The sequence below is a fragment of the Denticeps clupeoides genome, chromosome 1 (genome assembly GCF_900700375.1).
Source record: "Denticeps clupeoides chromosome 1, fDenClu1.1, whole genome shotgun sequence".
In the NCBI taxonomy this organism is placed as follows: domain Eukaryota; kingdom Metazoa; phylum Chordata; class Actinopteri; order Clupeiformes; family Denticipitidae; genus Denticeps; species Denticeps clupeoides.
In genome coordinates, this window is record NC_041707.1 from 38,844,092 (window position 1) to 38,860,669 (window position 16,578).

Below are 16,578 nucleotides of genomic sequence, written 5' to 3' on the forward strand. Positions count from 1 at the left end.
ACTGTGACACAACAAAATGTGTCCTCACCCTTGATGATTTAACAATCACCCTTGGTGAGCAGTGGGCAGCCTGGTGAGCAGCGTGTGGGCATGGTACCTTGATTAAGGGGACCTCAGTGACACCTTGGCGTTTTGGGATTTGAACCCGCAACCCTTCGGTTACGAGTCCACTTCCTTGCCTGCTAGGCCACCTCTGCCCATTTGTCGGTCTTCACGAACTCACACATAAGCAGATGCAGTTTACGGACCCCGCGTCAGGTGTGGAAGGGGAGGTCACTTACACTGGGAAGAGGTGTGGTCGGGCGTGGCCCTGCTCTTAGCGTTCGCGCCCTGGGCGCACCAGTCAGGGGACGGATGGATGATGGTGAGAAACACGACAAACGAACAAACAAAGAGGAGAAGGTAGGAGACCACCAGTGTCTGCAGCACGTACTGGTAGCACACCTCCCCGCTAGGCCAGACACTGATGGAGTACCATCAGGAGGTAGGAGGAGGAGGAGGAGTGGGCGGAGCTACAGGAGCAGGAGGATGCACGTCGCCCCCGTGTCAGTAGCGGAGGAAATGCAGGGGGTCGGGAGCATAATTTTGTGTGTTTGGGAATGTCTGCGAGGAAGAATACACAGGGGAGGGGGTGGATTTAAGGACGACATTGATGGATGAACATGATTTGGAGGGAAAAGTAAGAGAGGAGAAAAAAAAAAAAAAAAAAAAAAAAAAAGACACAAACCAGGACAAAATAGTGCTAATACTTTTCACTTCACAATCTAATCTAAAAATGACATATGTTTATATTCAACTTGGTCCCAGACAGAACACAATCTGTCAACATATAGAAAGGTATTTATGCGCATCTTTGTCTGAATTTTTTTACGTAATTGTCAGCTAGCTAGTTCTGGCTCAAGCTATTGCTTCAAAAGGTCTAATCAAAACACAACAGTACTAATTATTTTTTACTATACATTTCACTACAGTTTATACTCATTCACAATTGGCATAACTATTAAAGACTCTATTGTTGTTTTTGATTATAGCTAGTGATTCAAGCACAAACCAGATCACTAAGGATGTAATCTAATAAACAGATTTTAAATCAATAAAGGAATTAGTGCATCAGTGTAAATGAAATGGCAACTAATCGAAACCAAAAGGCTGCGATATAAAAACTATAAACTAAATGTTCCGCAGCACCATCTAATGGTACTTCCTTATATGACCGTGATTAAATTCAAATTCAAATTTTATTTGTCACATACACAGTCATACACGGTATGATGTGCAGTGAAATGCTTTCTGCAACTGCTACAGACCACAGTATTGCAAATGTTGCAAGTAAACAGTGAACCAATATGCAAATATTGCAAACATAACCAAGTATTACACTTTTACGTCTTTAACATAAAATATGTGTAACTGGTAGGGTGAAGGTGTGCAAATGAGTTACAGTTTTTTACAATGTTTAAGAAAGAAGAAAGAGCCATAAAAGAAAGAGCAGTAAGGGCAAAGTGATTATGTGCAAAGTGGTTTTGTGCAAAAGAGTCCGGAGTGATTGGGGGTGAAAGTGCATGAGTTCTATGTACTCTTGATGTTGAGAGCTTGGACAGCCTGCGGGAAGAAGCTCCTCCTCATTCTCTCTGTGTTGGACTTCAGGGAGCGAAAGCGCTTCCCTGATCGCAGCAGAGAGAAGAGTCCATTGTTGGGGTGGGTGAGGTCCTTCACTATCTTCCTGGCCCTGGTGCAGCACCGTTTGCTGTAGATAGATTGAAGGTCAGGGAGCTTGGTACGGATGATTCGTTCGGCTGATCGAACCACCCTCTGTAGGGCTCGCCTGTCCTTCATGGTGCTGTTCCCGAACCAGGTTGAGATATTTCCCGTCAGGATGCTCTCTATGGTGCAGGAGTAGAAGTTCCTGAGCACCTTGGAGGGCAGTCTGAAGTCTCTCAGGCGTCTGAGGTGGTAGAGACGCTGCCGGGCCTTTTTCACCACGGTGTTGATGTGACAGGACCATGACAGGTCCTGCGTGATGTTAACACCGAGGTAACGGAAGCTGTCCACTCTCTCCACTGGGCTCCTGTTGATGACAGGGGTCTGGTAGGTCCTCTCCTGCTTTGTACTGAAGTCCACTATTAACTCCTTTGTCTTGCTGATGTTCAGGTGGAGATTGTTCCTATGGCACCAGTTCGCCAGATTTCCAACCTCCTCCAGGAAGGCCGTCTCGTCGTTGTCAGAGATCAGGCCCACCACGACGATGTAGTCAGCAAACTTGATGATGGTGGTGGAGTTAGTAGTGGCTGTACAGTCATGGGTGTACAGGGAGTACAGCAGGGGGCTCAAAACACAGCCCTGGGGGGCTCCAGTGCTGAGAGTGATGGAGGCTGAGACATGTCCACCCATCCTTACTGCCTGTGGTCTCCCGGTTAAGAAGTTGGAGATCCACTGACAGAGAGATGAGCTGAGTCCCAGGTGCTCCAGCTTGGTGGTGAGTGTGGAAGGGATTATTGTGTTAAATGCTGAACTGTAGTCAATGAAGAGCATTTTAACATTATTTCCCTTCCGAGTGTCCAGGTGGGTGAGTGCAGTATGGAGGAGATGTGATATGGCGTCATCCGTGGACCGGTTGGGACAGTATGCAAACTGTAGTGGGTCGAGTGTATCTGGTAGTGAAGAAATGATGAAGTCTCTGACCAGCCGTTCAAAGATCTTCATCACTACTGAGGTGAGGGCTACAGGGCGGTAGTCGTTGAGGGAGGCAGGATGGGTTTTCTAGGAGGCAGGATGGGTTTTCTAGAGGCAGGATGGGTTTAGTATTTATAGATGACATTAGCTAATTTGCTAATCACGAGAAAAACTCTGGAACTGTAGCTGTTGGCAGTGTTGTATTTTTATATAATAATTATTATTATGAATGCTGCACATGTTCTTAAAAGATGTAATTGAAATCTCGGCTACTGGAGGTTTGCGCAGACTCACTTTAGTAATTGGGGTTAGAGAGCCTACAGACAAATCCTGTTGGCTTTTAAAAAAGAATTTTTTAAAAAACAACGGACAGCCATCCGAGTCAAAAAGGCTGCTATAAATGAATGAGAGCAGATGTTAATGTCGCATGGTCTTCAGTGCGTCACTGAGGAAGATGTGTGTGCATGTTGCCCCCCCCCCCCCAAGTCACCATGGCTACTGTAAGCCTACATTACAGGAGCCTAAATTTAAAACTGAAGAACAGAAACAGTTTTCTACACATTTTCCACCAGTCCAGAGCCAGTTTGAAAGTGTTGATGTTTTTAAGCGACCATGTCTGGAGGGCAGGGGTGACATGAACGTCCCAGTGTGGTTGTTGTCACAGGTGGACACCAACACGAAGATGAAATCGGAGAGGAAGCAGAGATGCACATGCAAAAGAAAACATACATTCATTAAAAAGCACACAAGGAGCATCGTACCTTTCACGTCATCGTCTTCGATGGTGGTGCTGGTGCTCTCGCTGGATTCCTGCAGGAGACAGAACAGCAGGAACAAAACTAGTAGCGTAGTTACCCAGTATCTGGACCCCTGTTAATTAAATCAGATCCTCGGCAAACAACCTGCCAAAAAAGAAACTGTTCCCAAGCAGTTATCAAGTAAGGCATACCTCAAATAAATCAAAATGACAAAAATAAAAAAATAAAAAAAATGAGTTCAGTAGTGGGAGTGGCCTCGTGATGGCTAGAAAGGATGCCATAAAGTAACGAGCAGACATGCCACATGAGACAAACATGCAAAAAAAAAAAAAAAAAAAAAAAAACCAACACACACAGACAGGTCCTGCAGTAAATCTCTGGCCACGCCCCCCCTAAAACATGGACAGAAAGCCGCCGGTCTTCATATTTAAAAAAACAATTTAGGGAAACTGGTCAGGTTGGTTCCTGTAAGCTGGTTTTACTTGAGTACCTTGGTTAGTAGAGTCATGCGTGCATGCAAACCTCAACCAGCGGAATACGAACGCACAGTGGTAGCAACGATTCCTTTTTTTGTTGAACTAAACTGCTTTACATTTGCATGCACAATCTAATCAGTGAGTGAGATTTAAGTCTAGGTCAACACTGCACTCCACAAACCAAATCGGGGGGAAAACGGGGCCATTTAATAATAATTAAAATGGGAGTGAGATGCCTGGCGAGACGTCTTTCTATTATCTAGTACCAACAAACCCAAAAGCATGCTTGCACAAAACGGGACAGAAATGAGACACAAAAGCGTTCATTAGCAACAATGCCGACACCACTGGAAACACACCCATGTTACCAGGAAACAAGCCCCTCCCACAGCAAACATGCAATACCTTTGGTCCATCAGCCGGATTGTGGATAACAGTAGTTTGTTGCTCCTGAACGCGAGTGGGAGGTGGAATGTTTGGATGGGGGACAGAAGAGAAGAAGAAAATGTATCATGACAAAGGTCAGGGAGGTCAAAGGTTGGAGGGGGACTAAAAATTTAAAATTTAAAAGGACACCAGGGGGTGATTCACTGGGGAAAGATGCAGTAAAACGCTAATCATGCACCAATATGCATGTCTATCTATGAACGTAAAAAGAGAATTTGAGCGGACCAATCAACTGAACAGAATTTTTGGTTTAGAATTACATAAGGGTGCTAATTTGAAACTAAGAGCAACAGTATGCACAACGCATGGGGAATAAGGTCAAAAGCATTAATATATAAAACGAGTAAGAACCATTTGAAAAAGACATTGGAGTCTAAAAAAGCTAAATATTTCTGGTCACCCAGAATGACCTTTTGACATTTTTAAAAACTGATCTTGAAATGGGAGGAACCTGATTGACAGCTTTCATGCACGCTACTTCATTATTGTGGATTATTGAAACACATGCTATATTTCACACTCATGTGACTGTGAGATGATTTAACATTAATACGAGTTGCCCTGGCCTGTCTGTGGTCCTGCAGTGGCTAGAAATGGCGATAGGTGTAAAGTGTGTTTAGGTCATTCAGCGTCATCGTTCAGAGAGCGGCAGCTCAGACGGTCTGGTTTGGAATTAGTCTCCTTATGACATCATAAGGGGAAAGGTTACCTCCCTTTTCTCATTCTTTTTCCGCCCAGAGAATTCCCCAACCCTCCCCTAAAAAATTACTTTAACCGACAGTCATGGCTTCCAAACATGCGAAGCATTGCAGTGTCTTGGATATTAGATGTAAAAAAAGAAAAAATGTATTTTTTCTGTGCAAAATCACACGAGACCAGTGGGTTCATTTAAATTTTTTTTCTGGGTCCTGTCTGCACAAAACATTGTGGTGGGTCATTTCCACAAATGCCTGCTCAACTTCTATTGGCCGCTCTCCTCCTCATGAGCATTTAAAGCAACAGACACAGACACGGTGCGTCCTGGGAAATCTCATTGTGGGACTGGATCAAAGTGCCTTTAATTCTGCACCAAGGCTGAATTTCACAAATAGACAGAATTTGGGGACCAAACAAGACTGATAAACAAAAAATAAAGAAATAAAAAAAAATAAAAAATAAGGGACCTTTAAATGGCATCTTTGACCTTATTGTATAAGTGCCATACCAGTTTGGAAACAGCCCTAAAACATGAACCAAACTGGCTTCTAACTTTGATTAACTTTTTTTAGACCATTTATTTAAAAAGGTTTAAATTACGAGGCTGTAGATCACGGTCATGAAAAGATGCATTTTGAGAACCACTACGCTGCGGCAGTGGTGGATGGGCATGCAGATGGTCTGCATTCAATGCAAAAGCAATGAAAACATGAACGTTCTAGAAGACAGAATTCCACGATAACGTTTTTAAGGGTACGAATTACTGGTCATTTGGTGTTTATGACGTAACGTGTTTATTGCAGCACTTTTTCGAGGAAATGGACGTTTAAGCGAGTTCAAGCGGGAGGAATGTCATGAGAAAGCGTGGCCTGGTTACATAAGCAGCTCCACAATATCTGACTTAATCCTCCATCAGCCACAGGCCGTGCCAAGCAGGACAACGGCAGGAGCGGTCAGCTCTGACTACACAGACACACACACACACACACACACACACACACACACACACACACAAGGAGGGAGATGAAGAGAAGGAAATCCACATGAATTAAAATGGGATATATTTAGATCCAAGCAAAATGTCTCGCATGTTTCCATGGGAACATGAGCAGGGGGGACCTCCATTTGGGGAACGAGGAGAGTTTAGTGACACTGCAGGGAACGAGTGTGACGCAGGTCACGATTCAGGTTGCATAGACAAATGCGGCGTGTATATTACGGTCACACACACACACACACACACACACACACACACACACACACACACATTCCTCCAGGACATTGCAGTCAGCCTACGAAGCACCACAACTTCACAGCAATGTTGCAAACCGTAAAAAGCAAGAGCACCGTGCAACACACACAGTATGAATTAAGCAGCTCATATGGAGAGGCAGGCAGGCAGATGGCAGACAGACAGTTAGAGTACCAGAGCAGGAGGAGGGACAGGCTCTTTAGGGCTGGTGACTACGTTGGGGACCTTGTTGTTGATCTATAATAAAAAAGTGAACGGAAGAGAATAAAAGAGAGAGAGAGAGACATACGTACAGAGATAGATTAGCAGACAAAAAGAAAAAAAAAAAAGTTTTCTCTGGAGAAATCAGGATTAATGCAGAACGTTCCAGACCATCCACAACTCGCCAGCACCCCGATTAACACACCGTTCTTTCAAGTTCATTAAACGTCCTCTACATCAGACACCTCGACACTTTCAGCCGAAAACAAGGGCAGTAGTGAGGCAATAATTTTTTTTGTTTAATTTAACAAAGACCATAAAAACCATACTGTACAAAAAAAAAAAAAAAAGTATGCTTTAATATAAACACTTATTCTGTTAAATGAGAGATTTATTGAGTGTTTAGTCATGTGACTGGACCCAACTGTGTACTTTTTTTTGTGTAAGCTGCAATTATTCTGATATTATGTGCACTATTTTCCTGTAAAGAGCAACACAGCGGAGGCAGAACATAATTCTTCTACTGAAGGCTTCACAGAGCGGCACCTCCTCGCATCCAGCCTGGTTCAAAGGGGGCGGAGTGGGATTGTTCTCTCTAGAATGCCGCGCCACGCTCTGATCGGTCACTGTGTACTTCCTTTTCTGAAGTGGTGAGTGTGTGGGGGTGGAGTGGGTTCGACTTAACAGGGTATTTAAAAAAAAAAAAAAAAAAAAAAGAAAGAGCAGAGCAGCAGGAACTTGCAGGTTAAGAAACAGAAAATTGAAACCATCAGAGAAGGAACCAGAGAGGCACAGTTCCATAAATGCTGCAGTCCGAAATAAGGTGGCAAAGAGATTCATAAAAATAAAAAAAAACCATACAGAAACATGAGTAACAGCCAGAAGATCTGAGCAACTTACAAGGTGTAGATTCTGTACATGACAATTACTCTTATTTCTGGCACCACTGATCATTATCTCAAGTGTGAGGAATGGCCAGAATAAAGCAGGATTATGTTCAGCTCTCATCCACACACACACACACACTCCATTAAGTGCTGCTTTTAAATCAGTGAGTGAAAGCCCGGATCCTGGCTGCTGGGACGTACCTTCACTCCGTCGGGCTTCTTGCTGAACGCAGTCTTGCCTGGTGGGACGAGGGGAGAAACAGAATATGAACGTTAGCAGTGAAACGATCCAAACTCCAGTTCTACTCAAAGATATCTAGGGTGAGAAGAGTCTGGGGAAAAAAAAAAAAAAAACGTGACCGCCAAGTGTGCGAGCTTGCTGGAAAAGAACCTTTCCAGTCCACCCCACAAAGTCAAAACGTCAAAGAAAACGGTGTCATCTGAGCATCATGCGGTTCAGCATTTAGGAAGGTGGTACGAGGCTCCAGTTACCGTTTAAAAAAAAAACGTCCACTGACGCTGGACGAGTCTCGATAAAAACCACTCCAGACTGGACCAGACACGGCTCCACACGTGCCAATAAAAAGCCGCAGTGCTCAATAAAGGGACATAGTGAGAGTTGAAAATTAACGCCTCTATCAAAAGGGATATAGTGCAATAATTAAATCAGGATCGCCTCAGTCTGTAATTAGCTAATTTCCCAAAAAGGAAGACCGCTACTTAGTAACGCGGACACAAAACGATTCGTTCTTTTTCCGTTGCCAGACGTAAGGAATGTTTCTGCACTTTGGGAGATCTCGTTTTAGATGATAAAGCCGGCCGCTCACCGCCGCACGCCATCGGCCTGCCCTTCGCCCGCCTCCTGGTCCGCCGGCAGCAGCGCCGCCGCACTCTTCCTCGCCCTCACAGATGGCCGCAGCTTAGACTGTTGCAGAGTCGCCCCTGCCCCGCCCCGCCCACCGGTCTAATGAAGCATGTGGCCACGCCCTCTTCAGTCGCCCCGGCGTAGGGGGTTTTTCTACTTCATTCCAGTGAAGAGCTTTAAGGCGGCGGACGTCATGCCACTCCGCGTTTTCAAACGATCGGGTGGGCGGGGCTCCATGGGATCGGTGATGTTTAACGAAACCCCAGAGGTCATGAATCACCGTTTAAATGCTGTTGAACGTCCAGATAAATAACCGTCGATGGCCAAAAAAAAAAAAAAAAAAACCCATTCTTCTGCAACACTTCAAAAACTGCGAGTTTAATTACTTTTGTCATTTAATTTGAAAAGTTAAACCTTCAGTCCGAGAACCGAGGGTACGAATGACTAACCGTAAAAATGTCAGATTCACCAGAGACGGGCCCAACGGTTCTGCTGTCTTTTCGCTTTGTGTTCTAAGGGCGAGAGGGTCAGACCTACCTGAGAAATTTCGTGTTGCCAGCATGGTGAGGATGGCTCCCTGAGAGAGGAATGGAAGAGCGATGCGCCGAGGGGGTCAAAAAGACAGATCACACTTTAATGTTTAACTGCGTTCGGTAACGTTTGAACTAATAATTAGACAAACTGGGTGGGAGGAGGAAAAAATAAAAAATCTACAATTTATTCCCATCCAAGTGGTAAACTGAATTTATAAAAGGCCACGATTAATAATAAACCATTAATGATAATTTGCTGTACAACACCTTGAGTTTTCTCCTGGCGTTGAACTTCTTCAGACACTCCACCGTCTCCTGCCGGTGCATCATGGAGGCCACAGTGGAGCGTTGCTGAGAACCGAGAGGGATGCCGGTCAGTGGCAGCAGAGTGAGTGTGGAGAGGTGAGGAAAAGTAAAAGGTGTGCATGAGTGTGTGTGTGTGTGTGTGTGTGTGTGTGTGTTACATACACAGATCCAGGGGTGTTTCAGCGCTTCAGCTGCAGTGATTCGTTTGGTCGGGTTTATGGTCAACATCTTGTTGATCAGATCTTTGGCTTCCGGAGTCACGGTGTCCCACTCCGGAGAGGGGAACTACACACAAACACGAATAGATTCTAAATGTCATAAAATGGTCAGAGTAAAATAATTCAATAATTCACCTCACACACAGGTAGTCCAGCGACTCCTGTATGGATACGATCAACCGGACCAAAACAGTTGCAGGTTCCACAATTCCCTGCAGCATTCGGATGACATCGTAACCACAGGGGATGTATTCGGTTTGCACCGAGAAGAAAACTAAATGTACAGGGCTGTAAAGCCGCTCAGATTATTAATGTTTTAAAGTTGATCGTTCTTTAAAATGGAACTTTTACACTGAAAATAAATTGAAGAAAAATGCTTTTTTGGTTTATTCTTGAAGACTCTTCGATTTATGGCGCTAATGAAGATGCAGTACCCTTTTTTATCCGCGTAAAAAGGATGCCATTGCTGGCTATGTAGCCGCAAACTGAACACAGCGTGGCTGAGACCACTTTCTCCCGCATAGGGCCGGCGAGGCTGAAGACGGTGAAGACGGTGAGTGCGGTTCTCACATCGTACGCCCCGGCCTTGATCTGCTGGTAGAGTCTGTGCTGGTCCTCGTCCCAGAAAGGGGGGTATCCCACCAGCAGGATGTAGAGAATCACGCCTGCAGAGATTCCAGGTCAGGAGAGGGAGTTAAAAAAAATAAAAAAATAGTTTATCGGGATGCTGTAGGTACCTACCACAAGCCCACATGTCAACAGGCTTTCCATAAGGGTCTTTCCTCAGAACCTCTGGAGAAAGATACCCTGGAGTCCCGGCAAAACCTGCAGACAGGATAAAAAATAAATCATAATAAAAACACAAAAAGTCCTGATGCCGCAAGTAGAATAAAAGCACTTTTACAAAAGCGCAAAAGACGGAGACTTAAAAAGTGTCCCAGAAGAGCCTCCCTGTGCCAGGAACGCAGCCTAATTCTAAAATAGCCACAAGTGGCACCTCGTCGCGTGGAACTGGGTGAGGAGCCACAGGTGACCAAACCTCTGGGGGCCGGAGCAATTACTTCCCAACTCCACGCGGACATGAGTGAGGAAGACCGGTGCGGAAAATTCCGGGATCAGAACCAAGAAATCGGACCTACTGAGAGCTTCTCGTAACCATGGCAACCAACTCATTTACTTATTTTATTTTTTTATTGTAATTAGTTTACGACCAGTAATTATCTTGTACTAGTTCCACGGATGGCATGACTGTAGCTAAGCAACGTCATCTAGCAAGTCACTGGACCTACACTTACGTTTACAGCATTTACCAGATGCCCGTATCCAGAGCGACTTACAATCAGTAGTTACAGGGACAGTCCCCCCCCAGGGACACGATGGTAGTAAGTGGGATTTCGAACCTGGGTCTTCTGGTTCATAGGCGAGTGTGTTACCCGCTAGGCTACTACAACCCTCAACCTCATTTGTTACAGGGTCACTCCCAGGACTCCTCTCAGCCAATCAGAACGAGACAAGTATATAGTTAAGTGGACAATTGACGTGTTACTGGTAAGGATGATAAAATATTTTATATCTTACTTTTTTGAATAATATATACATACATCCATATAACATTTGTAGCCATCACTGTGTAGTTGGGCATGGAATCAATGCATTTGTCATGGATTGATAGTCATTTGTCTCACGTTTAAATCAAGATTTTCAGCACAGCCGGTGGTGGCCTACTGGGAGAGGAAGCGGAGAAGTAATTGGAAGGTTGTGGGTTCAAGTCCCAAAAACGCAGAGGCACTGTCCCCACACGCTGCTCCCCGGGCGCCTGTCATGGCTGCCCATTGCTCACCAAGGGTGACGGTTAAAAGCAGAGGACACATTTCGTAGTGTCACCGTGTGCGCTGTGCTGCATTGACACACTCACAATGAAAATGACTTCACTTTCAAATGTAGTGTCATTTCAGGAAGCATCACTAGGTGGAGCCGTTTGCAAAGTGTTCCAATAGATTTATATATTGCCCCTTTTTAGAGATCACATTACAACAGAAGCATGGGAATATGCGGACAGACGCGGACTCACCGAACCACGCCTGCTGATCCCCCTGGACTTCGATGGCCAGCCCGAAATCCGCCAGCTTCACCGCCGCCCCCTTCAGCTTGCTGGCCAGGAGCAGATTCTCTGGCTTCGGAGCCAGAAAACAGGAAACAGTTTACAGGCACCGCCTATTTTATTCCGGTTTATACCCAGTGTGAGGATTTATCTTTGTGTATGCGCATACATATATATGTGACACGAGTTTACATAACATGCAAACCTGTGATCATACTGTGTGATCAGTGTTAATATAGCTGTTCTGGACAAAAGGTCATGCACAGTCATATAAAAAGGACTCTTGCAGAACCTCTGAGGGCTTATGGTTGTCTGCATTCGCTGACTATTTTTCAATGAGCATAATTTTTTTTTATTTACACCAATAACCAAAAAGACAATTCTAAAAAAAACTCAACTCTTCAGAATACAGTAAAATCTATCAGACCATCATCATTTGGTCTGATTATGTGCGGTTCTGAAGCTGGTCTAGGAAATGCAGAAGCTCATATTCTGATGGAGGTGGAGGGCGGTGGGGTTAGTAGTGGGGCGGCGAGTCTGAGACCGGGACACCTCGTGCTACGCAGCCATTGCAACAGGAAGAGATCAATTTCCTCCCGCTCCCATTTACCAACAAATTTACAGAAATAAAATACATTTCAAAAAGGTAAATAAACCCATGACAATAAGCCAATATTTTCTACAATACATGAATTTGTCTTATTTAGCCCCCAAAAGCAAACATCAGTTTGTGCACATTATACATACATAAAGATATATGTATGTACGTACAAGTCCCCTTGGACAAAGTGTCCCGTCTGGACACTCAAGCTTCAGTGTGACGTTCATTCCCAAAATGCTGTGGTCATACGGGAATATGAGTTTTCAGAATATTAATGCCAGCGCGTCCAGATTACAACTAAATTACTGCGAGCGGGGCGTAAAGCGGCCTCCGGGGAACCCTGCAGTCTTCCTCCAACGCCCATATTCAAAATGTCCCATTTTAATAATAACAGTTTTTAAAAACTGGGCCGAGGCCGAGCTGGAAGTGGCCGAGGGAAAACTAAAAGAGAAACCTGGAATCAGCGAGCAAATAAAATCAATTGGGATGAAGCATGATTCCTTTTTATATATATTCGTTATTTTATTGCAATTTTTAATTATTATTAGCAGCATTTACTTCTGAAATACAGGTAAGGTAAGTGCGCCGCTGCAAATAAAACGCTACATTTACGGCATGGAGATTTTTACGGCATGGAGATGAAGCCCTGGTTTTTCACGGTGGCTAGTTTTCCTTTTAAATTAAAATGCACACGTGTCATTGCTTCGTTCCCCATGGCGACAGCTCCGTGAGCCAATGGCGGGCGAGGACGCAAAGGCAGGGCCCTCAAACACGGAGCGTGCGCCTGCACCTGGGTCGTTTGACTGGCAAATGAGGGCACGGCCACTTCGACACGGGCCAGCAAACAGGCAGCGCCACTACAGCCTCTAATAAACTCTCCACGGGCTCGACAATAAATGCTAATAATACACATTTACATTTACAGCATTTACCAGACGCCCTTATCCAGAGCGACTTACAATCAGTCGTTGCAGGGACAGTCCCCCCCCTGGAGACACTCAGGGTTAAGTGTCTTGCTCAGGGACACATTGGTAGTAAGCGGGATTTGAACCTGGGTCTCCGAGCACGCTCAGCGCTGGAATCAGCCACGCATCTTAAAACTGCCTTCTGATTGGCCCCCAGAAATGTTAGTTGAAGAACTGAGAGCAACGTAAATGTTCGTGGAAAACATTACTATTTTACCACTTTAAATGCCTCGAAGCTGAAAATGGAAGCCATTCTGGCCGTGCGTTTGGCTGAAGGTTCGAGTGATTCACTCTGGACGACCGGTGAGTCGGTGAGCCCGAGCCGGAGGCTCCCCGGTCGCTCACGACTTAATGCACTCTGAAGAGGGTGAGATGAAGGTCACCGGTGGGGTCGCCACAACTTCTCTACTCACCTTCAGGTCGCGGTGGACCACGCCCATCTGATGGCAGTGAAGCACGGCCTCGAGGATCTGCTGAATGCAATGACTGCATGCAAACAGCAGGGGGCGTGCGTTAGTGACAAGCTCACACTCCCTCACGGTGCCGGCGGCAGGACCGGAGAGCGACCTGCTCAGCCGCGGAGGACGACCGTGCAGGGAAAGCCACGTCCTGGACACTCGTTTTGTCCAAATCAGCCCGATTGGCCTCATTAAACGTCCATCAAATGTCGAAATGGGATTTTGTCGTGTCACGTGACCACGCTGCTTCCTTGCACAATAGTCACCCTCCCCCGGCGCCTCTCGCTCCCAGGTCCCAGAACAGGAGCGGCGTTCGCTCGGAGCGGCCGCGGCGCCACCTTCCAACCCCCGTCCGGAGCCGCGCCACGACCGGACCGAGACCGGACCAGAGATGCCACATGCACGTCGCCTTGGCCACCGGGTCGGTGGGTGGGGGTGGGTGAGTTGGGTCATCGTGGGGACGCTGGGTGGCGTCAGGTACTAACCTTCAAATCTCTGTGCACTATGCCATTTAGGTGACAATGATCTACACTTTCTAGAATCTGCTGTATGCAGTGACTGTGGAGAGACAAGGCGAGAGGCAGGACAACAGGGGGGAGAACAACTCGGGGTCAGACAGGTCACATGACAAACAGGAAGACCAAAAAAAATTTAAATAAATATATTTAAAAACAAAAAATCGGAATATATAAAGGACAGGAGGACTGAAACAAGAAAAGGGTCTTTTATAGGGTCACCCCACAAAACAAGCCGCACAAACGCAAACAGCAGCAACGTCATCATCATGTCGGTTTAATAAAGCAGAGTGGCATGATTTGGGATGGGACGTCGTATTCTTTTAAATGGCACCGACCTGGCGTCAGCTTCACTGTAGTACTCCCGGGCAACGATGTCCTCAAACAGCTCCCCTCCGGTCACCCTGAGAATTTGGAGAGAAGGAACAAGACGCCGACTTCAGCCGTGGCGTCCTAATCTGACGCTGGGAGCAGGTCGGTCATGAAGCGGTGAGTAGCAGTAATGCAGACGTATAATTATTATTATATTACAGTTTATTACAGATTGCACATCCGGTCCTGTAAGCCCGCTTACTTATTGTCTGGTGACCGTGATCTCTGAGCATTTAAAAAAAAAAAAGGAAGCGTAACCGCGGGCTCGGACCGCACAACAAATCGCTCCAGGCCGTTCCAGCAAGGCCGACATCTGAAGCCAATAAACAGCGACAGTGAAGTAAACATTATAACCAAAAAAATACAACTGTTTTATAGTCAGGATCAGGCCAAGGACAAAACACACAAAAATTCATTACGGTCAGGGTTGCTGCATCTCTAGAAGACCACGTAGCAGGAATCAATCATTTCTGAAGCTCCGCTCAGCCGCTAGAAGTCAACCTTTCGGCTGCCATTACATGACATGATGTCACATTCACTCCAGGCCGAGTGTCACAACACCGGGTCACAGTGGTAGTACGTGGGGTCGGAACAGGCGCGGACCTTTTTGGAGCGAAGCGAATCTTTAGAAGACGCGTTAATTTCTTTAGGGGTAAACGGGAGCACTGCTGATACCCGCATTCAACAGCAGCAGTGGTTGGGCATCAACGCCAACTTTATGGAGGTTACTGAGACCAAGACAGACGAAGATTATTTCCCAAAATCCAGCTATGATGCACAACTTGCAAACTTTTTACTTTTATATAATATATATATATATTTTAAACTTATTTTACTTTTCACTTCACTCATTTGCACACTTTCGCCCTACCTGTTACACATATTTTATGTTAAAGATATAAAAGTGTAATATTTGGTTATGTTTGCAATATTTGCAATACTGTGGTCTGTAGCAGTCGCTAAAAGCATTTCACTGCATATCATACCATGTATGACTTTGTATGTGACGAATAAAATTTGATAAGGAATGTAAACATGACTCATTGCCGCCCTGGCACCTATGTAGTATTACAGTATCTAGTATGATGTGTAATGTGCAATGCTGCCGTAGCCATTACGGCATACTTATTTTTGTTTTTACTTGTCCTCTTAAATGCATGTCTTCCCCTCTGTGCAGTTTCCTTCAGGATAAATAAAGTTTTCTCATTCTCATGATAAAATAAGATGAGTTATGGGAGAAACTTATATCGTCAAACCCTACAGACTTACTACACGCGGTCAGATTTCTAATCGGCCATCGTTGATGGAACTACTCCGCGCTCCCGACCTCGTGGGGACGGTTTGGGGACGGCCTGCTCCCGTCCCAACATGACCGTGCATCACGGACGAGCCAGCTCGGTGTTGAGGAACTTCACGAGATCAAATCCGGAGGTCACCATGACAACAAAAGCAGCGCGTCTCAGCGGGCGGCGCGCAGCTGGGCAAACGTCGGTGGGCGCGCTCGCCTTTGTTATTTCCTCCTGCGTGTATAAATAGAAGGGGACGGGCGGGGCGACACACACACACGTACGTACGTACGAGCGCAGCATCCGGGCTGCGCCAGCTGCAGCTCCTCCATCAGTTCATCGCAAGTAACAATATCCCGAGCGGCACCGCACGGACAAACTAGACCTTTTAATAGCGTGCAGGGCCGGAAATATTGCTCTCATATGGATAAAAATGGCATTATAAAACTACGTCATTGAAATAATCATCTGTGCATTAGACCAGCCACAAAATTATTATTATTATTTTTTTTTTTTTTTATTAAAAAATTTGATGCCGGTCACCTAAAATCAGCCCAAATTCTTCACTTCCCTTCACAAAAACTTCTTTGAGGACTGAGGAACCCAGTGACGAACATCTGGAACATGTCGATCCCTCTGGATCCCTCCAGAGGAAACTGAACAGAACTTCCCTTTTCCCGCCTTTTTTTTTATTTTTTATTTTACATCGCTAGGTTGATAGCGACTCTTCAGACTTGCTCTGATGACAGAAATCACACACTTCTGGCTTCTCTGGACCGTTAAACGTTTGCAAAAACGTAAATTCCGTCGCATTGCGGTACAATTTACAGAATAACAATTAACCTCCGCCAACAAGTAGCGCCGCACGCTAACCTGGTACGAACACGCGCAAGCGCTAACATTACCTGCAGCGCTAGTTAGCAAGGACCATCATGTCCATGTCTGAAGCGGTCTTGGACAGCCAGTTC

The 16,578-nt window shown here is 45.5% G+C and overlaps 1 protein-coding gene across 6 annotated transcripts in view; it reads right to left on the reverse strand.

The window, feature by feature from the left end:
* LOC114792050 (calcium/calmodulin-dependent protein kinase type II delta 1 chain) overlaps positions 1 to 16,578 on the reverse strand; it is a 34,385-nt gene that overhangs the window by 3,760 nt on the left and 14,047 nt on the right. Inside the window, exons 5-16 of one of the 6 annotated variants that reach the window (XM_028982985.1) lie at positions 14,291 to 14,356; positions 13,393 to 13,465; positions 11,384 to 11,486; positions 10,054 to 10,137; positions 9,883 to 9,977; positions 9,257 to 9,379; positions 9,056 to 9,139; positions 8,793 to 8,832; positions 7,592 to 7,629; positions 6,477 to 6,539; positions 4,313 to 4,357; positions 3,435 to 3,483 (exon numbers count right to left, since the gene is read on the reverse strand). In XM_028982985.1, coding sequence (XP_028838818.1) covers positions 3,435 to 3,483; positions 4,313 to 4,357; positions 6,477 to 6,539; positions 7,592 to 7,629; positions 8,793 to 8,832; positions 9,056 to 9,139; positions 9,257 to 9,379; positions 9,883 to 9,977; positions 10,054 to 10,137; positions 11,384 to 11,486; positions 13,393 to 13,465; positions 14,291 to 14,356 — 863 coding nt within the window. Of the gene's footprint in view, positions 1 to 3,434; positions 3,484 to 4,312; positions 4,358 to 6,476; positions 6,540 to 7,591; positions 7,630 to 8,792; positions 8,833 to 9,055; positions 9,140 to 9,256; positions 9,380 to 9,882; positions 9,978 to 10,053; positions 10,138 to 11,383; positions 11,487 to 13,392; positions 13,466 to 13,922; positions 13,996 to 14,290; positions 14,357 to 16,578 lie in introns of all 6 variants that reach the window. The other 5 variants (XM_028982893.1, XM_028983134.1, XM_028983059.1 and 2 more) reach the window with 5 other exon arrangements.